The sequence below is a fragment of the Mustela nigripes genome, chromosome 5, assembly GCF_022355385.1.
Source record: "Mustela nigripes isolate SB6536 chromosome 5, MUSNIG.SB6536, whole genome shotgun sequence".
Taxonomy (NCBI): domain Eukaryota; kingdom Metazoa; phylum Chordata; class Mammalia; order Carnivora; family Mustelidae; genus Mustela; species Mustela nigripes.
In genome coordinates, this window is record NC_081561.1 from 101,398,443 (window position 1) to 101,421,413 (window position 22,971).

Sequence of the window (22,971 nt, forward strand, 5' to 3'; positions counted from 1 at the left end):
GCTATGTCACCCTCCTGGTACCTGGATGATGTTCACCCCCCTGGAAGCTCTCTGAACCCCATACTACTAGAATTTTTATGGAGGCTTCATTATGTAGGCATGATCAGTTTTTAACTCCATTTTCAGCCCGTCTCCCTTCTCAAGAGATTGGGGGAGGGGTGAAAAGTCCAAGCTTCTTATCATAGCTTGGTCTGTCAGGTGACCAGCTCCCATCCAGGAGTTATCCGAGAGCCTACACAGAGTTGCCTCATTAGGACAACAGACAATCCTGTCTCAGGAAATTACAAGAACTTCAGCCCTGTATTAGGAACTAGGGCAAAAACCAAATAATCAAATAAAAGATGTTCTTGGTGTACTTATCACTTAGGAAATTACAAAAGTTTTAGGATCTCTGTGCAAGAAACTAGGGAAAGAAACTAGTATATATTTTCTATTATCTCACACCCCTAAAGGTTGGAAGTTATCTTTAAGAAACCATTAATTTCCCTTTGGGTCATCAGGTTGGCAGCAAATAGTAAGCTTAAGTCAATAAAATTCAGAGTTGGCAAAAATGATTTCATGTTATTTAACTTTTTAAATGTTACATTTATATGTATTTATACAATCTGCGTGTGTGTATGTATATGTAAGTATGTCTATATGCCTATATGTGTATGTATGTATGTATACATGTATAATTATTTAAGGAAACCTCTATCTAAATTCACAAAATTGCCAATTTTTTTTTTTTAAGAGAGAAAAGCAGGGGCGGTGCCAGTGGGGGGTTGGATGGACAGAGAGGGAGAGAGAGAATCTTAAGCAGGCTCCCAACCCAGATGTGGGGGCTCAATCTCACTACCCTGAGATCATGACCTGGTTGAAATCAAGAGTTGGATGATTAACCAACTGAGCCACCCAGGTGCTCCAAGATTGCCAATTTTTTAATACTTTTTATAGTTCAGCTGTTTTATTTAGAAAGCAAACAGTCTCATGGTAATTCCTCCTAGTTTTAACTGAAAAGCACTTTTCCCTGTGTTGGTAAAACCAGTAGCTTTCTTTAAGGCTTCAGTCAAACTTTTAAAATTAAAAAACTGACACCTGTTAGCTTAGCTTTTCAGGCAGGAACTAGAATTGTTAATAATATTTAGCCATGATAAATGTAGTGTCTCATAGTACCCCCCCCCCCTTTTTTGGACAACAATATTGTTCAAAACAGAGATTTCTAAGAGACAATTTCTGGCTAACAGGAGAGGATGTTTTCAAATTTGCATAATCATGATAGGTGATTTTACTTTAAAAAAATCTAGTAGTTTTTTGTGTGATTTTATGATGCTTTAGTTGCTTACAAATGTGAATACCTACATTATTAAAAATAAATTTCACACAGAGAAAGACAAATGATCTCCCTTGTATGTGGGGTCTAAAAAAAACCCTAAACCCATAGAAATAGAGAACAGATTGGTGGTTGCCAGGAACAGATGTGGGTATAGGAGGTGGGGGGAATGGGTAGAGGTAGTCCAAGGTACAGACTTGAAGTTGTAAGATAAGTAAGTTCTGGGCGTCTAATGCACAGCACAGAGAATATAGTTAACAATATCGTGTTGTGTACTTGAAAGTTTCTAGGAGAGTAGATCTTAAAAGTTTTTACCAATTACAAACACACACACACATACACACGTACAATTGCAACCATGTTTGGTGATGAATGTTAACAAACCTTAATGTGGTAATCATTTTGCAATGTATACGTGTATCAAATCATTGCACACTATAAATTTCCACATTATTGGGGCGCCTGCGTGGCTCAGTGGGTTAAAGCCTCTGCCTTTAGCTCAGGTCATGATCCCAGGGTCCTGGGATTGAGCCCCACATCAGGCTCTCGGTTCAGCAGGGAGCCTGCTTCCCCCCTTCTCTCTGCCTGCCTCTCTGCCTACTTGTGATCTCTTTCTGTCAAATAAATAAACAAAATCTTAAAAACAAAACAAAACAAAAAAAACTTCCACAATATTATGTCAGGTCTGTCTCGGTAAAGCTGGGGAATAAATAAGAATAAATTTGGAAGGATAAATTTTCCTGTTAGAGCTGTAGTTTCTTTGTTATGAGTCCACTTTTTAAAAGAAAAAAAATTATGTTTAGCCCTTTGACAAATTAGTTTACTGGGCAGCTACTTCGTACCGAGGTACCATGGCTCAGTCTTAAAAAAAAAAGTCCTTCCTGTATGAGGCATATATTCTTACATTCAGCTGACTGACTAAAGAAAAAAAAAAATTCCTAGTTCCTCTTTAATATCTCTTTGTCTGCACACCCCCACATACCTTGACCCCAAATATATACATATATATGCACACGCATATATCTGATACTGTGTACTTACATGTACGTATATGTGTATGATATATAATGTAAATGTAAATATCTTGTGTTGGGTAACTGATACATATTTTTTTCTGTTTTTATGATAAAACCTATAAATCAGGGAATGATGTATTGTAATAATGCACATTTTCAGGATTTAAATTCCATGGTTAAGTTTTCCCTATTATAAGTGGGTCAGTCGGTTAAGTGGCTGCCTTCAGCTCAGGTCATGATCTGGGGTCGAGCCCCACATCGGGCTCACTGGAGCCTGCTTCTCTCTCTCCTCCCAGCTTGTGCATCTCTGCCTCTCTCACTCCAATAAATAAATGAAATCTTTAAAAAAAAAAAGTATTCCCTATTATGTATCCTTAATTTTCCACTTACTGTTCTGGCTCTGTAGTATATCTTCTACATTAATTTCTTCATCGACTTCCTTTTCCTTGTTTGACTGAAACAGTATTAAATGGAGAGTTGGAGGAGGCACTGTTTCTTCCTGAAAGTCTGAAAGCATTCAGATATCAGTGGCAGGTTATTTTCACCAGCTCATGGACAGCTTTTCCAAGAGAAAAGGTCACTAAACTGAGCTAAGGATTCATATTTTCAGGGACTTTTGGAGCCTTAAGGGGCATTGACAATTGTTTGTCTGACTCTCAGAGAACCCGTAGAACGCTGATTACACAGAGAGGCAATAGTAATGGATTCTGATACTTCCTTTCGAAGGATACCAGAGAAACTCCTCAACAAAATGTTAACTTCCTTAAAAAGAGTCAGGCTTGCAAACATTTTTTTCATCTCTAGCCTGTAGTTCTCTGGAATAAAAAGTTCTGAAGCAGCAGACAGTGATTACTGACCCTCTCTTTCCCATCTTTCCTGTGTGTTGGCATTTTGTCCTACCTTGTCCCTTTGGTGGGTTTGATGCTTGGGGGTTAAGGATGGCTCTGGGCTATACCCGAGCAGTGGGAGGGTGAGGATCTGCCTTCTCTCAGCCCAGGGTTCCTGGTTTGGAGTTTATCTCCTAAACAGTGATCCTGTGAGAGTAAATGTCAACATTTATTCCACCATGACGGGTGTTAGGAGACAGAGCAAGAGTGGAACAGCACAAGCACATTCTATCCCTGGAACTCAGGTTAACATAAACCATATTCTTCACCTTCATGTATCACTCTTTGATTGTAATTCTCTCTCAAACTCCTCCTCAGAACTTTCTCCCAAGCCAGAGTCAGAATGGATGTCACTCTGCTTCTAATTATGGTATACTTTGTTTGCATGTAATTTTGCTCCATATAAAAGGCCGTTGTTAGAATATGCCTTAAGAGGTGGTATCCTATGGTCAGAATGCTAGGAATGGAGAATGCCCTGCATTAACAGACCAGCCTTTAACTTCTATTAGGTCAGATCCTGTCCATGTTCTTGGCAACCTTTCTCTTGCTCTCTTGAGCATAGAGACTATGCTTGATATATGTGTACATGAAAACACAGTGGTTAAAGCAAGATAAATTGTTCTGTCTTTATCTCCTTGTTTTGACTCTCCTTCGGGGATGGAGATTCAGGAGGTGACATTAAATTCATATTATCAGTATAAATTTCATTGCTTTTGTTTTTTGATATGTCCTTTGAAATTTCTTTGGTTTATGACTGTATAAAAGCTATATGCCTAAGGAGTTTCTCATTTTGTGCACATTTAAGTATCAGAATACATTCATAAATTAGTTTTGGAAAATTTTCTTCTGCAGGGAGTTGGTCTGAACATTATTTTAGCTGAGAAACATCAGACAAGGGCCTCTCTGTGAGTGCAGTTTACAGCATACTGGCTGGGATCATGGGCCCTGGCAAAGCACACACTCTCATCTGATGACTTCTATCTCTTGAGGTCCCCCACCGCTGTTTTTCCCTGCTGCAAGTGGATGGTGACTTGGAGCCCATAGTTACAGACTCTGCACTCAGCGAGGGCTTGCAGTCTGTTAGAGCCCAGATGTTACCTTGGAAACCACTTAATTCAAATGAGTTTCAATTTTGTTTAGGCATAACAATTTATTTGACCCTCAGAATTTGTATTGCTCACATTTGCTAGGGTCATCCTTCCTTTGAGGACCAGTTTCCCAATCTATAAGTTCATGATAATTTGGCCATGATGATGATCATGATGGTAATAATGGCAAGCAGCTACCATTTCATGAGCACTGTCTGCACGCCTGGCCTGTCATGGATACCATTAGTGGTTCTCGCAGCAACCTTGGAAGGAGGCAATACAACCCCCATTTTACAGATGAAAACCTGGGCTCAGAGAAGCTAATTTACTTGAGCCACACAACTGGTATCTAGAGAAGCTAGGTTTTGGTTTTAATCTTACTCTTTCTCCACCCCATCAGCCCACTGAGGTGCATTTCACTGTTTATATGGTCTCTCTTTCAAAACTAACTCTGTTTCTTAGAGGATGGGAATATATGCTAGGGGCCACTATTTGTGAATGAGACTTCTCTTTCAAGTTCTTTACAGAAAAACGGTGACTTCAAGATACATGCCAGCTCCGTGATCTTGTTTTCTGGTTAACTTCTTATCTATAGTGCCCTAACAATTCAATATTATTGAAGGTCGTACAGATACATTTGTTAGTTTTTCCTGAGCTCACCCTTTCATTTTATTCAAAGAACTGGTCTTTGACATTTTTCAGGTTGGATACTGGCTCTTAAGGGCTGCAGCTTATTGAGAATTTGCAGATTTATGTCTCAAATATGTGTCCCCAGCCACCCTTCCCTCCCACTGCCTGGCTCAGTGAGCAGGGTACCTTGTTGCCCCAGGCCAGCTAGGAGAGTGTGGGTCCAGTGTTAGTCATGCAGAGCCAGCCCTGCTCTGATTTCAGAATTATGGTTGGCTGTCCCGGTGCAAAGTGATCCCCTCCTTTGCAGGAGGGTGGGACTGGGGAGCAATAACATTAAAGGTTATGTTAATATTCCACCCTCGTGGAGGTCTCCTGGTTTCATGTGAAGCTGTAGTTTAAAATATATGAATTTCAAATAGTATAGATAAAAAAATGGGAAAAGGTGTGCCTATAAACACAAACACACATATTTTAGAGGTCATGCATTTTTTTATAACAGATGTGAAAAAATGATTATTTTTCTTTAAGAGAGATTTATGAGCGAGTTCCTACAAGTTTTTTAGGACTCAAAAGAATAACAAAACCCTAGTATGTTTCCCTTAATTTATTGGAAATAATTATGACATTAATCACCACTAGAACGAAGGGGGTAGTGTATGATAGATTCAAGAACATCCATTTCTGTACCTAACAGAAATGAATTTATGATGAGCGAAGTACAAAACCCTTTGGAGCCTAAAATGTAGCAGGTAGGGGGTTGGTAACCTCTGGGAGGTTGGTAGCAGTGATGCTAAGGTGGTAAATACCTATTATCTTGAGCCCCATCATGACTGCGGAAAAACCTCATGGTCCTATCTTCATTATTTTGATTTTGGATTCTCCAGCCCCTTTTCTGCGTGGGTCCTGAAGTAAACCTGATTATTTTCATACCCCGTTCATTCCCTTCCCCTGCTTTAAAATGCTGGCCGTGGCATGTGGGCTTCCTCTTTCTACCTGTTCCTTATGGCTAAGGCTGACACACCAACTTTGGACGTTATGGTCACTGCCTTTGGCCAGGCCCCGTTCCAATACTGATTGCCAAAATTAGCAATTTCCACTTTCAAAAACTGGTGGTTGCTCTGGTGGGTAAGGGAAGGTGGAGGTGATAAAGAATGTGATGGATTCCTTTTTATCCAAAGAAAGTTTTCTAGAAAATTATATTTTTGGGAGGAGAAAAAAGTTTTAATCTATGAAGGACTAATAAGAATTGGCAAGCTGACTTTCAGTCTTTCACTGGCATGGAGGCACACTGGCGTTGTCGCGGTTAGGCGATGGAGGACACTGTTACCGAGCACGTCGTAGGGAGGCATTTCAGAGCTGTGGACTACTTTTTTTCCCCTACACATTTAAAATTTCAAACGCTGTAATTGTCCACTTATGATGGCATTTTGGAGAGTACAGCAGGACTACTGAGAACATAGTTACACGTTACCTTGGATAGCTTATTGTTTTTCTGGGTTTTAGAAGCACATGGTGAAGAAATGGCCCAAGTGTCTTTCTTTTGAAACACTTGTCTGCTCTGCTAAATGTTACGTTCAACGAAATGGATGTTTATCCTGGTAAACATCCGCAGAATGTTTGGTAAGGCCAGAATGGAAGGCTGCCTAATTCAGTGTATAATTTTGTGGGTAAAGATAACATGGCAGAAAGTGCATCTTGACATGTGAAAAAAAAAAAAAAGTGTTATTCTGCCAGAAAGATGTTTCTGTAAAGTATAGGCTGTAGCTCTTAGGCGGAATCCGGCTGGAGGCATATTTTGCTTGGCTTTCACAGTATTTAAAAAAGAAAAAAAAAAAAAAAAGATCTGACCACCTAAGTTGGAGACTGTTCTCTGCTTGTCCACACTCCCCACCACTTATTATTGCCTCAGTTATGCACATTACTCTCCAGGGTCCTTGAGACATTTGTTTTGTGTGTCTTGCCAAAAGAAAGCCAGTGCTTGGCCGTCTCCAATTAATACTGTGCCTTGAAGTTGCCATCAGACTGGGCGGAAGGGCCTCCTTTCCTTCCCCTGGCTCCTTGTTCCTCCTGGCCTCAGTCCAGTTTGGGTAATAGCTGGTCCCAGGTGGACTTTGGGAAAGGGAAAATGGAAGGAGAAGAGGAGGAAGCCCTGTCTGTGCTTCTCTAGCAAAGGTGCTCAGATATCCAAGAAAGTGGAGGGAAGCTAGGGAGAGATTCCTCACCGCCATGCGTGGCCAGGGAAAGAAAAGACCCCTCTTGTTACTCACCTTGCTCCTTTGCGCTTACTTCTTGCCCCTATTTTGGACACTTGCATGGGGTCCAAGGAATCTGTTTTCATTCATGCAGCATATAATTTTGAAGTCTGCAAACAGTGGAGTGCTGTACCAGATTGATGGAGGGCAGGCAGTAGGAGGGAGATACCCAGATCTGTTACCACTGGGAATTTAAAAATTATTCTTGTGGTGTTAGTTCCCATGTGAGAATTTCAGATGTCATCTGTATCCTTCACCCAGCCATCCAATCTCCTTAGAATTTTGATTTCTGTCTCTTAGAGACTAGACCTTGTATTCTCTTGACAATGCACAGTAGTTGCTTAACACTTTCTTCTGGCTCTGGAGTAGATCGTTTTCAGAGGCATGCTTTTCTTTGAATGATCATGATACCGTCTAGAATATTTTTTCTCAATTAGGATGAATGGTTCACTCTGTGTTTTGCTTCCTTTACTCATTTTTGAACAGGGTGGTATCATTTTGTCCAGACTCATTTGCCAGTAGCCAGAGTGTGGGGATCACTTTTTTTTTTTTTGAGATGTTTTGCATGCTTTCTTTCTTTCTTTTTTTAATTTAAATTCAATTAGCCAGAATAAAGTACATCGTTAGTGTTTGATGTCATGTTCAGTGATTCATCAGTTGCGTCTAACACCCAGTGTCCTTCAGATCATGTGCCCTTTGATTCTGCTCTGTTTTCTCTAATTTCTAAGTCAGAGGGTAGGCCATCAGCTCCCAGCCTGAACCCCCAGGACAGGAGCTGTGCTTCCAGGTCAAAGCTTCTCCTATACTTTAGTTTTTCTCTACCTGCTTTTCTGCCCCTCTGAATGTTGGGTCATAAACTCGGGGGCTGGAAGAAGTTAGACAGATGAAGCAAAATCATTATATCCTTGGTTTTAGACAGTATGCAGTGTATGGTAACCGGAAGGCATTGAAATGCAGTATTTCTCAAGTGCTTAGCCCTTTTATTTTATTTTATTTATTTATTTATTTTTTTAAAAAGATTTTATTTATTTATCAGAGAGAGAGAAGGGGAGAGAGTGAGCACAGGCAGACAGAATGGCAGGCAGAGGCAGAGGGAGAAGTAGGCTCCCTGCCGAGCAAGGAGCCCGATGTGGGACTCGATCCCAGGACTCTGGGATCATGACCTGAGCCGAAGGCAGCTACTTAACCAACTGAGCCACCTAGGCGTCCCTGCTTAGCCCTTTTAAACAGAGTTTACCCTTGAGCCAAATACGGTATTAGTCTTTTTTTTTTTTAAAGAGTTTATTTATTTATTTATTTGACAGAGAGAGAGAGAGAGAGAGAGAGAGAGAGACAGTGAGAGAGGGAACACAAGCAGGGGCAATGGGAAAGGGAGAAGCAGGCTTCCCTCTGAGCAGGGAGCCCGACACTGCTTTATCCCAGGACTCCAGGATCATGTCCTGAGCGGCAGGCAATCACCTAACCACTGAGCCCCCCAGGTGCCCTGGTATTGGGTATTGGAGTCTTTAGTGTGAAACCATGTTTCTAAAAGAATGTTTCTTAAACTTTCGAGGTTTTTTAAAACCCAGTACATGCACACGATTGTTTTAAAACAGTCCAGTATTTTACAACTTTGGATTCTTTTCGGAGAATACTTTTTTTAAAACTAAGATTGGTTATTGTAGGAATCTGAACATTAGAATCTTTTGATAGATTCCCAGAGTGTTTCTCAGAAGATTTATGGTGCTTTACACTGCACATGTAACCTTGCAAGTATTCAAATTTAAGTTATTTTGTGACTTTAATGGATGAGGTGCTATTTCATTCTTATTTTTAACTTATTTTTTAAAATTATTAGAGCAATGGAACATTTTCATTGGTTAGAATGATATTTTCTCTTATAATAACGGTATTCATAAAGGATAGAGTAAAATGACCCACTTAGAATAAAGTTAGTCAACAAGCAAAAAATCTTCTTGGACCACTCCTCCACAAAATGACTTTGTCATTCATAAGCTATTATAGGCATATGTCACTTTTCGTGGTCTAATGGCCACGGTTTTCTTATTCTATTTTATTAGTCCTTGTCAATAAAAAAGTTGCAGAGCAGAGAATTGTAAATCAAAGAGGAATGGACTGTTGATATTTTTGTGGTTTATAAGGAAAGAAAATTTTCACAGTGCTATCCCTGAAAAAAAAAGAAAAGAGGTTTAAATCTAGATATAAATTGATTTTTCAATATTGAGTGATACTTCTGGACAACTATTATACTGCATATAACTTCTCACTAATTCTGTTAGCAAAGGATTTTGATACTATAATTCTTACCTTGAGATATGTGTACCTCACTCACCTTCTCTGTCAAATCTGAGTGTTTTCTAGACAAATACTGCTATTTCTGCCAAAAGTATTGTTTTTCCCACTCCACCTGTCATATAAATAGCTCGTCCTCATCTTGGTTTTAATGAAAGTACGAAATTTATGTATTTTATTACTCTCTATGCCAACTTAGTTATATGTACTAAAAAAATATATGTATAACTTTTCCTGAAATATCCCTGGAGTTTTACTATACCACTCTTTTGAGTCATAAAAAAGACCCGAAAGATTTTAAGCCTTGCCCATGGGTTATGAACTACACATGATTTTTGTTTCGTAATGGACTAAAAACCCATTTGCTTCAACAGAATTGGACCAGGTTTTAGAAAATAAAAGCATTTATCCATGGTGATGCAGAATTCTAGCAGTGTTTATACTTTTGATCATTCCTTAGAGAAGTATTACCTTGGTAGACAACCAGCTGGCTTCAGGGAAAATTGTACCCTTGATACATGCTTAAAACAGCAGTATAAAACATAACTGGCTGACAGTGCTGGTTTTGGTTAGGGTCACTTTCTTATTATTCATGGTATGCTCGGAGCACGGGGGATGATATCAGTTTCTACCCTGTAGAACTCTTATGATGGCCAGACATAGTATTTCCCTCTGTTGTCAACACTTAAGAAAAATTTGCCAAGTAGAGGCTTATGAATAGAAAAGAAGTGAATATTAGTAATTGTGGTTTAAGAAGAGAGAAATTCACTTTTTCAGTGTTATTTTAGAAAAGATCTTAAGAGTCGAAATTTAAAATTCTAATTATAATTTGTTTTTAACAAATGGAACATGACTTTTAATTCCAGGATTTTTAAATTTCTTTCTTTCTTAAGCATGCTTTGTCCTAGGATATTGTGGCAACCCATATTACAGTCCTTTGGGACCTGGGTTAACTCATCTTTGTTTCCCTAGAACTGGCATATGTGAGTGGCTCAATAAGTTGTTTTGATATGAACCAGTGACCTTTGGACTTTATACAACGTTAAAAATTAATTGGGAAGTTGCATATAACAAATAAGATGATGGTGATTTTTCTGGTTGGTACCAATGTTCCAAACTTTCTTAGCTGGCATTATTTTATTTCCTAATTACTGGCAGAGTAGGGAACAAAGACAGGAGGCTCAGAAATTTCTCTATTATGTAACTAGACCCCATTATTTTCTTGGGCAGTGGACTTCAGTGCTTTTACTGTGTATAAGTTATCTTAGTGATTCTGATTAGCTGATTTACCATTGAAATTTTTTCAGGAGAGGAATGCTGTTTTAGATAATCAGTCTGGGCAAGGAACTGTGTGACATTAGTGATCTTAGGAAACATGTCTTTGTGTTTATTTCAGAACAGGGGAGAGTCAGTAAACCAGATACATGCTTTTCTAAGTAAGAGGGCATGGTGAACAGCTGAGTATGATTATATATTTTCCTACTTGGAATATTACATTATGGAGAGATTTTATTTCCAATCCTCAAAGAGGCTGATTTAGAAGTTTGATGTGTAAGCATTTTTTATTATGTTCAATTAGCCAACATATAATACATCAGTAGATGCATAAGCCAACTATTTTATTAACAACAAAAATTAAACAGCCTTATTTTTTTTAAAGATTTTATTTATTTATTTGACAGACAGAGATCACAAGTAGGCAGAGAGAGAGAGAGAGGGAAGCAGGCTCCCTGCTGAGCAGAGAGCCCGATGCGGGGATCGATCCCAGGACCCTGAGATCATGACCTGAGCCGAAGGCAGCGGCCCAACCCACTGAGCCACCCAGGCGCCCCAATTAAACAGCCTTATTAAAAAATTGTTAGTAATGAGACATCAGTAATCATTAGGGAAATACAAATTAAAACCACAGTGAGATATCACCCTATACCCATTAGGATGACTACTGTAAAAAACAAGACCAAAAGCCAAAATAACAAATGTTGTGAGGATGTAGAGAAATTGGAACCCCTGTGCCTTGGTGGTGGGAATGTAACATGGTGCAGATGCCTTGGAACCTGGTATGACAGTTCCTCAAAAAACGTAGTATAGTTTTACCACGTGTTCAGCAATTCCGCTTCTGGGTATATACCCTAAAAGAAGTGAAGGCAGCAACTTGAATTGATATTTCTACACCCATGTTCCTAGCAGCATTTTCTCAATAGCCAAAATGTGGAAGTAATTTACATGTCTGAGAGATGAATAGATATACAAAATGTGGTGTATACAGACAGTGAACTGTTATTCAACCGGGAAGGGGGAGATCTTGACAAATGCTATAATGTGGATGAGGAGATGTTATGATAAGTAAGGCAGTCATGAAAGGACAAATATTATATGATTCCCCTCCTATGAGGTTCCTCATATGAGAGACAGAAAGTAAATGCTAGTCACCGGGGCCCAGGGGAAGGGAAGAATGGGGAATTCTTGTTTAATGGGCACAGAATTTCAGTTGGGGAAGGTGAAAAGCTCCTGCAGTGGATGATGCTGATGATCGTGCAACAATACGAATGTGCCTAATGCCATAGAGCTTTTCAGTTAAAAATGACTAAAATGGCAAAACAAACAAAACCCTCTGTATGGAGTTTGCTGTCAGCACATAATCACAACCTAGACACTAAAGACGAGTTTTATGTGAATTATCAACACCTTCCCCCACTACACAATATGTCTGTAACACTGACTGTATTTCCAAAGGTACACTGTAGTAACAAAACAGTATTACTTGAGTGAAGGTAAACATTAGAATTAATAATAAATGTAGTGGAATGGTACTGCCAGTGGTCTTCACTCTTGGGTCAGGTTCTAGATTTGCCAAGAAGTACATAGGAGCTAATGTACTCCCACTTTTTCTTTACTTTTTTGGGGGGCAATCTTTTTTTTTTTTTATCATGTTCAGTTAGCCAACATGTAGTGCATAATTAGTTTTTGGTGTACGGTTCAGCGATTCATTATGTGCATGTAACTAACAACCACTGCTCGTCACCACACGTGCCCTCCTTAATACCCATCACCTGGTTAACCCATCACTTCGATTCCCTCCCTCTGTAATCCTCAGTTTGTTTCCCTGAGTCTAGAGTCTCTCATGGTTTGTCTCCCTTTCTGAGTTCTTCTTATTCAGTTTTCCCTCCCTTCTCCTGTGGTCCTCTGCGCTATTCCAATGTTCCACATATGCGTGAAACCATATGATAATTGTCTTTCTCTGGTTGGCTTATTTTACGTAGCATAATCCCCTTCAGTTCTATCCATGTCAGTGCAAATGGTGGGTATTCATCCTTTCTAATGGCTGAGTAATATTCCATTGTATATGTGAGCCACATCTTTTTTTTTTTTTAAAGATTTTATTTATTTATTTGACAGAGATAACAAATAGGCAGAGAGACAGGCAAAGAGAGAGAGGAGGAAGCAGGCTCCCTGCTGAGCAGAGAGCCTGATGTGGGGCTCCATCCCAGGACCCTGGGATCATGACCTGAGCCAAAGGCAGAAGCTTTAACCCACTGAGCCACCTAGGCGCCCCAGAACCACATCTTCTTCTTCTTTTTTTTTTTTTTTTTAAAGATTTTATTTATTTATTTGACAGAGAGAAATCACAAGTAGACAGAGAGGCAGGCAGAGAGAGAGAGGGAAGCAGGCTCCCTGCTGAACAGAGAGCCCGATGCGGAACTCGATCCCAGGACCCTGAGATTATGACCTGAGCTGAAGGCAGCGGCTTAACCCACTGAGCCACCCAGGCGCCCCAGAACCACATCTTCTTTATCCATCTGTCTGTTGAAGGACATCTTGGCTTCTTCCACAGTTTGGCTCTTTTGGACATTGCTGCTATGAATATAACCATGTTTATAGTAAAATTTTAGTTGTGGTGCTTCTGAATGCTTCTGCTGTTGCAGATTCCAAAGAAAAAGACTACTAGAACTCAGGATGGTTCTAAGGATGGAAAATGTAGAATGTACAACATCCTGACTGTATTTCCAAAGGTACAACAATACAGCTTGACTTTGTGATAGTTCTTAACAGTTTTCTAAAACTCTACAACATGAAAGTCAATAATATTCATATCCGAATGACATGTTAACTTCTTTTCATGAACAGAAATGGCTAAGAGTTGCAGGGGAAGTGGGGTATGAGTTTATGGAAATATTCTAAATCCTGCTGAGAAATGATAGGGCTGTGATAGAAAGAACATAGGAAAACAGCTGGAAAATGGCTGCTTCAATCATTGAAAAATTGTTTTGGCACAAAAACATGATACCTATGGCCTGATGTTTGACCTAATGGAGGAAATGAAAAAAACTTTTAAGACACATTTATTTACGTATTTACTCATGGCTTAACTGTATAATAAACGACCACACATCCAGTACAATATCTTTATCGTCATGGTGACATGACCTTTTCTCACTAGAAAAAGAAAATTTATATTCAGTACCAGGAAAAGGAAATGTTCTGTTTGTGTTTTTGGTACAATCATGTATTTAAAAGAGATGTACATAAAAACAGAAACATGTTTTGTATTTCTCACTCCTTATTCTAAAACCAGTCGGGACTAGGAAAAATAAATGGAAAGAGTCGGCTCAAGGGAGTCCTTTAGTAGAATCAGACCAGGGTTTAAATCTTAGTTTTTTAGGACTTCCCTTTCAATGCATTTTATAGCTCTATTCAGTCTCTTCTAAGGGCTTTAAGGCATCAGAAAATTGGAGGCTTGTTAATGATTCATTTAAATCACTGTGTCTGTATACTTCCTTTTTTTTTTTTTTTTTAAATCAACATTAAGAACATTTACTGAGCCCACATCCACAAGCATATATTAGGTATTGTGGTTAGGTAGAGAATACTTGACATTTTCTAAATTTTGTGCTTTTGAATGAGTTAGAGCCTGCTGGGAGAGATAGTACAGATACCCCTGCCTGGGTCTCCAAGAAAAAAAAAAGAATACCCCCTAGAACAAAAAACGAAAAGATGCTCAAGTATTTTTTTCAAAATGTTCTGTTTTACTAATATATACGCTGGTCCCAAGATAATAAAACAAGCATAATTGGCTCAATTTATTTTATTTATTTTTCAAAGATTTTTAAAAAATTTATTTGACAGACAGAGATCACAAGTAGGCAGAGAGGAAGGCAGAGAGAGAGAGGAGGAAGCAGGCTCCCCGCCGAGCAGAGAGCCCAATGCGGGGCTCGATCCTAGGACCCTGGGATCATGACCTGAGCTGAAGGCAGAGGCTTTAACCCACTGAGCCACCCAGGCGCCCCATAATTGGCTCAGTTTAATGCTTACTTGTTATATGATGTGTTTGGCAATAGACATAAATAAATATAGTCCTCGTGTTCAAATTTGTGATTTTGAGTGCGATTGGAAAGGCTAATGACAGATGTACACAGAGCTGTCTTACAAGGCAAATTTCTAGTGTTCCTAAGAGAGGTAGCAGTTGACTGTTGCCTTGACCCTAGTACTTGACCCTTGTCCTTGTACCCTGGTTTTATGTTTCATAGAAGACCCTTGCATTATTGGCTTCTTCAGATTCTGTTAGGAAGTGGTTCCTAGAATGTATATGATGTGACATGAAGAAGGGGACCAGGGAGAAGGCATTGTATGAGATGGGTCTTGAGGGAGGAATAGAATGCCTGCCGACCTGGGCAAGGAAGTCAGAGGCGGGAAAGCATGGATCATATTCACAGAGTAGTGATTGGCTTGACATGACCCGAGCCTGGAGGGACACTAAGGAAACAAGCCAGAAAGGTAAGATTGATTGACAGAAACATGTTTACCTGACACAGTTTAACGTAATTTCAGAGAGATGTCTACTTCTAATTTTTGCAAAAGTAGTTTGTCGTAGACTCTTCAGTGTTTGAGATGTGATTTATACAAAGAGTTCAGGCAGGAATGAACTAGTGAGGATGTCTGAAATTTTCCCGGACATTTCAGGTCTTTGTTAGTATGATTTGCTCATTCTTTTCCTGTTGATTTTACTCTGTTCTCTATGCTCTACTTGCTCCTTTACCTACTTTTTTCCACATGGGTGATAAAGCTCCTAGGATTTAGTTTTTCTCCATTCATTCCACTTTCCTACAATAGCAAAATATTTGTAACCCCATCACTCATATTCTTGCCAAAGTGGACTTTTCCAAACTTTCTTGGAGTTCACGACTGTTCTTTCTCTTTCAGCGTTGGTATTTCTCCAGTGGTGTACCGGTCCATGGTCTGTGCATGAAGATCAGGCTGATTAATAATAGTTGCTGGGCATATTAGAATACATTCGCTAGCCTGTGATTAATTGTGAAGTTTTTCTGGCTAACTTTTCAAATGCATTTGGCTACTAAACAAGAAAACATTTCAAAAACTGTAATGCATTTGCAGTGATATTTGAAGCCTAATTTAAATCATGTTCTGAATGATTTTAGAGTCTAAATATTGATTGATATGTTCTTGATTAATGAAACACAGGTGTATGATTTTACTATGACTTTTGCTAACATGTATTTCTAAATATTTTGTTTCAAAGGGAGGTGGTAAAGGCTGGCTTGGGTCTTTCTTTTGCTTTTCATTAGGTATATATTCAGATAGAAAATGTTGAAAAGGGCTGTAAATTGCCTATCCCAGGTGTTACTTTCCTGCTGTATCTTATCAGCAGTCAGAATCGGCTGCTGAACATCGTGTTGGTCAGGTTGAAGTGCTCTGTGGGAGAAAGTCTCGCCATGGAGTTTGAGGAAGAAATAAAAAATATATATATTTTTTGCTTTTTGAATGTCAGCATTACATATTCAGGCATATGCAAGCCTGATGGTCTGCTTGTCTGTATCATTTTCTCCTGGAATGACAGCTTAACAGTTTTCCTGGTTGGATCGTGTTAAAATCTTTAAAGGCTACATTCACTAAAACATATGTCCAATGTTTGGGCAGCCAAAATCTGTGTAGTCATTTTAACGGCGTGTAACTTTGCAATTTGCTCTTACCACGGGTATCTTATTGTCAAATCTACATTAAAATATCCTTGGTTTGGAGTCTATTATTTCATGTTTAAATTGTTGCAGGATGTGCTGAAGTATACTTTTGCCCTATCTCAAAATGGAGCTTGCTCAGAAAGCAATAAATAGCTTCAGTGGGACATAGTTAATATAATGAAATTATTTTATAATAGGCTTTTATCTAATTAAGTTTTCTTGAGTGTCTACCATTTTCTGAGCATTGTACTAGATACTCTGCATAGCTAATGCAAAGTGATAGCCACTTGTGATGATGTCTGGATAGAAGACGGACAATGGGAAAAAGTCTCGGAGTGGCCAGACGGGGCACAAGGTGTTGTCAGTGTCCCATTGGAACAAGGGCGTCTTGATGAGTGCTGTTGGCCAAGTTGCCGGTGTGTTCCTTATTGAAACTTTGATAGGGGAGGGGATGGCTAACTGAAATAGGGCGAAAGTGAGAAAGTGAGACTCCACGAGAGAAATCCAGGGCCGACCAGTGCTAACTGACTTAGCAGCCACAGTCTGTTTCATTCCTAGCCTTCCAGAATTGCTTTTAAAGTTTTCTTGACAAATCTTCTGGAGCCCTGGTAGGAAACAAAGCCCTTTTGTTTCGCGGTAGGGGATACAGAGAACAGTTATTCACGGTCCTTGTCTTTAATTGGCTTAGCTTTCCCTGGTGCCATTTGTTTGCCTCTCACTCGCTGGTGCTCCATCTGCCCGAGACCAGGATCCTGGAGCAGGTCTTAGTGGCAAAAAGTTGAAGAAGCAGATACTGGAAAATCCAGCCTTATGTGATCTTTCCTGGCTCTGATAGGTTCAGCTTTTTATATTGAAAAGTTGTTTAAACCCTTAAAAATTTTTTTTTTCCTCAAGTGGTAAAATAGGTTTATCTCGGAAGAAAACTTGAAACAAAGATTTCTTCTAAAGAAAATGAATTTCAAAGTATTATTAGTATTTATATCTTTAGTTATTTTAAAAAGGTTAACGGCCATCCCTGCTAAAAGGCACCATGTGAACTTTTACTAAATACCTCAAAATTCTAAATTTGGTTAGCAACATAACCAGGCAGTTGTGTATCATTTTGCCTAAATGTGTGAAAATTAAATGCCTGTTGAAGTTGACGAGAAACATGTAATTTAATCAGAGTTTCTAATTGAATCACCAAGAATAGAGTAAAACTGTCTCTAATTTTCTAGATTTGTGATGATCTCATTGTCATAATATTAACAAAGTGTTAATAATTTCTGAAGGAGTATAGAAAAGAACCAATCTTCAGAAATTCTACTAAGTTAAAATTGTGAATGATAAAAAAGCACATACCAAGTTAAATTTAATTATATCTTACAGAATTATTGAACTGTATTTATAGACTCAATCATTAATGATATGTGCTAATTCTTTGATGATATGAATTAGAAAATATCACTGTCACTTCTTAATTTTAGCATTCTTCAGAATTTTGTTGTAATTTTATTTTACACATTTTAATGCTTTTCAGATATCAGAGTTGACTTTAAGAAACAAAAATGAACTTAGATGCTTTCCAAATTAAATCCAGTAATTAGTTTGAAATGCTTAGCTCCCAGCCTAGCTCATAGCAACTTATGGGACGATCAGTTGATGATGATCATTATTTCTGACTCCTCTCTTCTTGCCACACTGTCTCTGGTTCTTATGTCATAATAATTTCCAGAAACTCACAGTGTTATTACTTTTTCATCGTATCTACCCTTTAGTTCTTGGTGTTTTAAAAATTTCTGGAATTTCTTCTGTAACTGTCAGCCGAACTCCTGATCCAAGAACACACAGGTATACAATACACGTACAGAGGTGTTGAAGAGCATCGTGTTCTCTGATGCTAAGAGCTTATTGACCATGTTGTCTAGGATCCAGCCGTTTAAGGGCCAGGAGATGAGCTGGCTGTTATCCTGCCGTGGAGCGCAGTCTACAGAGACTGGCAGAGAAGGCTGACTCCCTGTGTTCTTTGCCTATTCGCTGCAGGAGCTTGGGACCTTAGGCTTCTCTTGTTCCGGAAGCTATTCCTAAATTACCATTAAAACAAACAAACAAAAACCTTTTTTGGTTTTTTAAGGAGGTTATGACTACAACACAGTGTGTACTTGTTATTTTCAGCCATAATTCGAGGGCTCTGCTTTTACTTAATAATGACTTACTGGGAATACTTGCAATAATATAAAAGTACTTCTTACATCGTCTTTTTCCCAACAGCTCCTTCACTGTCTGTCTTTAGGAGAAACAAGTTTTGGTAGTTTGGAATGAATTCCTCCAGACTATTCACACATGTTGGCTCTGGACGTACATCTATGTATATTGGTGTCCCCATGGCTGTGGTGGGTTGGGTTTTTTGTTTTGTTTTGTTTGTTTTTGTAAAAACGAGATTATGTTGTTCTGCAGTTTGCTCATTTTATCAGTTCATTTACCATAGGCATCTTTACTTGTCCTCAGTCTTTTTGTGGCTGCATAATAATGCAACTGTATTGCTGTTCTTGGTTTATCTAGCTTTTTTCCTGCTGAAGGACACTCAGGAGGTCTCTGAATTTCATCATGTTGCATGAACTCCAAGGGCTGGAAGCTTTTGTCCTGGCTACCTCTGTGCTTCTTTTGCCTGCTATATTCTGCAGGCTATAGGAAGCCAGGCTCTCCCTCTTTGTTGCTTATTGGCCTTCAGGGATCATTCTGAAAGTTGTCATTCGATCTCGGAAAGGACTCAGCTCAAATAAAAAATACCAGTTCTGTTGTGTGGAGGTTTAAGGTAACAGTAGCATTTTTATAGAAGTTTCTCATTTCTACCTCCCCGGGATTTAAGATGCATCCTCTAATTGGCATGGATTTTTAGCTATGTCATCCTTAGACACTTACACATTGGTAGACTTTTGGGTTTCAGGGTGATAAGAAAGGTTTAGTTGTCAAATCTGTTTTTTTTTTTAAACTGGTAGTTCTTTAGGTCAGGACTTCTTTTAGAGAGTCCTTTGAGAATGCGTTTGGTTTTTTTTTTCCGTGATTGTGGACTATTCTTGTCTCTGTATATTTCTAACCAGGTGCCTTAAAACTTAACTTGTGATTTTCGTAAGTGGCATAATTCATCACAGTCCTAAAATCCAAGTAGCAGTATAGCAAGGTTCGCATTTCACTGGGGGTGGGGATGGTATTCATTAAGGTGTTCATAAAATTTTATGTTCTTAAGTCACTGTATACTCAGTAGATATAATAACTTATTTTTATCATGGCTACTGGCCATATCTTGGAGTTTAACATCTGCTCCTTTTAAGAATTTAAACTCTAGTTGCTTAGAATGAAGGCAGTCTTTTAATTTATATGCGTATATTTGCTTGGAAGATCTTCTATTCACAAAATATTAATGTATAATTTAAGAAAGGTGATATCAAGTTATTAGACATGTAGCAGAGACATTACCCCAGCTCTTTGGTAACATGTTAATTATTCAACATACCTGAAGCAGTAATTTGCTGTTGATTTTAATATTTTTTGCCTTCCAACACAGCTGGCATCCTGCTATGATACCATAAGCTATTCTTTTTGATTTATTATTGTAAAGAGTATATCACGCTGGGTGAACAAGCACACTGAGCCAGTATGAAGGGTACATCTTTCTGTTTGTGACATTTTCTATGTGAAATAGAGTTGTGGTGGTTAACCAGTTTTTAATGCACACGAACAAAGACGGCTGTAACCCTTGTACTTTTGCAGTGCTTTCCTCCTGCGAGGTTTCCTTGAAGATCTAGAAGCTTGAACTTTTCCTGTGTTACAGCTCTAACATGCTATTCTCATGTGCTCCTTCTCCACAAAACAATATTTCCCAAGGCTGTTTGTTTATATGCAAATACACCCAAAAGTGAACCCCAAAACCACTTTCATTCTTAAGGTAATATGAAGAAAAAATGATTTTGAGATTAAAAATGTGAAATACAGTAATTTAGTTTGTAACACAGAAGTATTTTATAATAGAAGTATTTTATAATGAAGTATTTTGTAATGGAATGTCTTTTAATGACAGAATGATAAATCCCATTTTTCTTTTGTAGTAGGGTTATAAACTATATTGAAAAATTTTGTAACAGTGCAAATATCAAATAACTATGCAGTGAGAGTTACAACTTATTTGACATAAAACTGTATTACTAACTTTTAATTATTTATTAGATTGAAATACTTTGTTTTTATTCCTTAATCAAAATTGCCATCATATACTTGAAAATATGTATTCTCTTCAACATCAGATTTTCCTTTTCTCTTTCAGTCTGTGATCAAAACAGGGCGACTGCTAATCAGTCACGAGGCTCCCTTGACAGGCGGCTTTGCATCAGAGATCAGCTCTACGGTTCAGGTAGAGTAACTTTTTGGCACTGGTTTTCACATTTGTGCAGTTGCACTTGTCTATTCCAAGGAAAAAGGTTACTTATCACAATATATAGAAGTGTGCACTTTCTGGAAATGCACGTTTTCCATTCGACTCCACTGTCCTTCGGTTAATGGTCTAATTACATCTTCTAGAAAAGAAATCTTGAAGTAATAAAAGCTGAAAATTCCTTTATAGGAAGAAGAAAGTCTGAAATGAGTTTACAAAACTAATGTTAGTTATATTTGCTAGAAGAACAGGAAATGAAAACTTTTAAATCTGAATGTGCTATTTCTCTTTTGATAAAAGTTAAACTTATTATGCAATATGTTGATCTTAGATTTTTACAGACTTCGCCTTAAAAAAGAAATGCATCTGTCAAAAGTTAACAATATAAATTCAATAAATAATATCAAAATCAGTAAGTGATTTTGTTAGTTTAATTAATAATCAAATTATGTTATGCTTTAGAAATGGTTCACAACTTTCTTTTAAAAAGTATTCAGTAGAAACTGCTGCAAGTTAGGGAAAAAAAAATCCCACATAATGCTTTATGAAGAAATTTTTTTTAAACTTTTGTTTGCATTTATATCACAGATAGGGATAAGATGATTTAAGTGAGTTTCATTTTCCTAATTTTTTAAATTAAAAATTCAATAGCTATTTTAAATGTAAAGTATGTACATTTTAAATTCAGAATATCTTTGCAGTTTGCAAACATTTTACTTCTCTTTACTGGTGTTAAGATCATTCTTTTGTTAAGAAACATGTTAAGTTGAGAACTCCTTCAAGAGTGAATAGTTTAAAAATTTGATGTAAGATTGTGATATATGAATAATGATAAGTTTTTATAAGTTAAGCTTTTAACCATTAAACAGTGATTTCTACCAATAAATTATCTCTTTAAGTGCAGATTGACAACATTGTAAATATTTTTAAATTAGATGAAGCAGATTTAAACATAAAACTAGATCGATATAATCCAAAAATTATACTGTTATTTTATACATTATTTATATTGTCACTAACAAAATTAAGAAAAGCAAATATTTGAGTTTTACAGATTTTTTAAAAATTTATTATATGATTTAGAATCTGGAGCATACTACTTATTATGTAATATGAGTGTCTGGTATTTATTGTGCATTTTATTCATTGAGTAGCATAATGGATTAACTTTGTTTAAAAAAAACGGGAGCATCACAAACAAATCACTCTAACACTAAGATGCTATTTCAAGTCAGAGGCAAAACTGGAGAAAGAAACTGGAATTGTCTGACTCCTAGTTAGTATATAATGTACTAAATCATTTAAAATGATAGTGACTTGGTAAGAGAACTTTGATCTGATACTCTTATTCATTCTGCTCACTGAATGCTGTTTTGTTATCTCAAAAATTTAATTTGCATTTTAATGTAAAAAGAAAAGAAGTAAACACAGGATTAGAAATAACTCCTCTTGTGAAGTATTCTTTCTCTCAGTGTGCTTATGCTGGATCTCCATAAATTATTAGTAAGTTGCGGTAGAGTGTAACGTATTTTTCAGACTGGAAGAGAATTAGAAAGATCATCTAATTTAGTGTCTGTTGGTTGAATAGTACTTGGACTTGGGTTAACAGAAAAATATCAGGCTTCAAGAAGACATTTGTGAATTTCAGTTTGAGGAACAGCCTATTAGAGTTAAACACAGTCATTACAAAAGACTCACACGAACAAGATCATAACCACTGTGTTAAAATCAGATCCTGAAATTATGTGATAATGATCGGGAGTAAAAGTTGTGAATGAGATTATCCAAAATATAATTATATTTATAGCATAACATGAAGACACCTTGTAACCCTCTCCGACTCCCAAGAATCTGCCCATAGGTGTCTGCAGATGTCAGCCTGGGAAATTGTGACCTAATCTGACCCGATTCCTTTGACACATTAGTGGTGGTTGTCGAGGGTGTGTTTTTGACTCACCCAGCTTAAGAGGACAGTGGAAGATCTGGAACTAGGACAGGAGTCTTGAGGAAATGTTGAGTTTATGCATATGCATTCTTTATTTAAAGTTCCTCTGAGCCCCAAGAGGAAGATAGAAGTTTTAAATTTATTATAAAATGTTCTGTGTTCCATGT

At 37.8% G+C, this 22,971-nt stretch overlaps 1 protein-coding gene across 1 annotated transcript in view; it reads left to right on the top strand.

Annotated features, from left to right (window-relative positions):
* Positions 1 to 22,971, top strand: part of BCKDHB (branched chain keto acid dehydrogenase E1 subunit beta) — a 221,657-nt gene that overhangs the window by 140,151 nt on the left and 58,535 nt on the right. Inside the window, exon 9 of the mRNA XM_059399214.1 lies at positions 20,752 to 20,838. Within this exon, the coding sequence (XP_059255197.1) occupies positions 20,752 to 20,838 (87 nt within the window). The remainder of the gene's footprint in view (positions 1 to 20,751; positions 20,839 to 22,971) is intronic.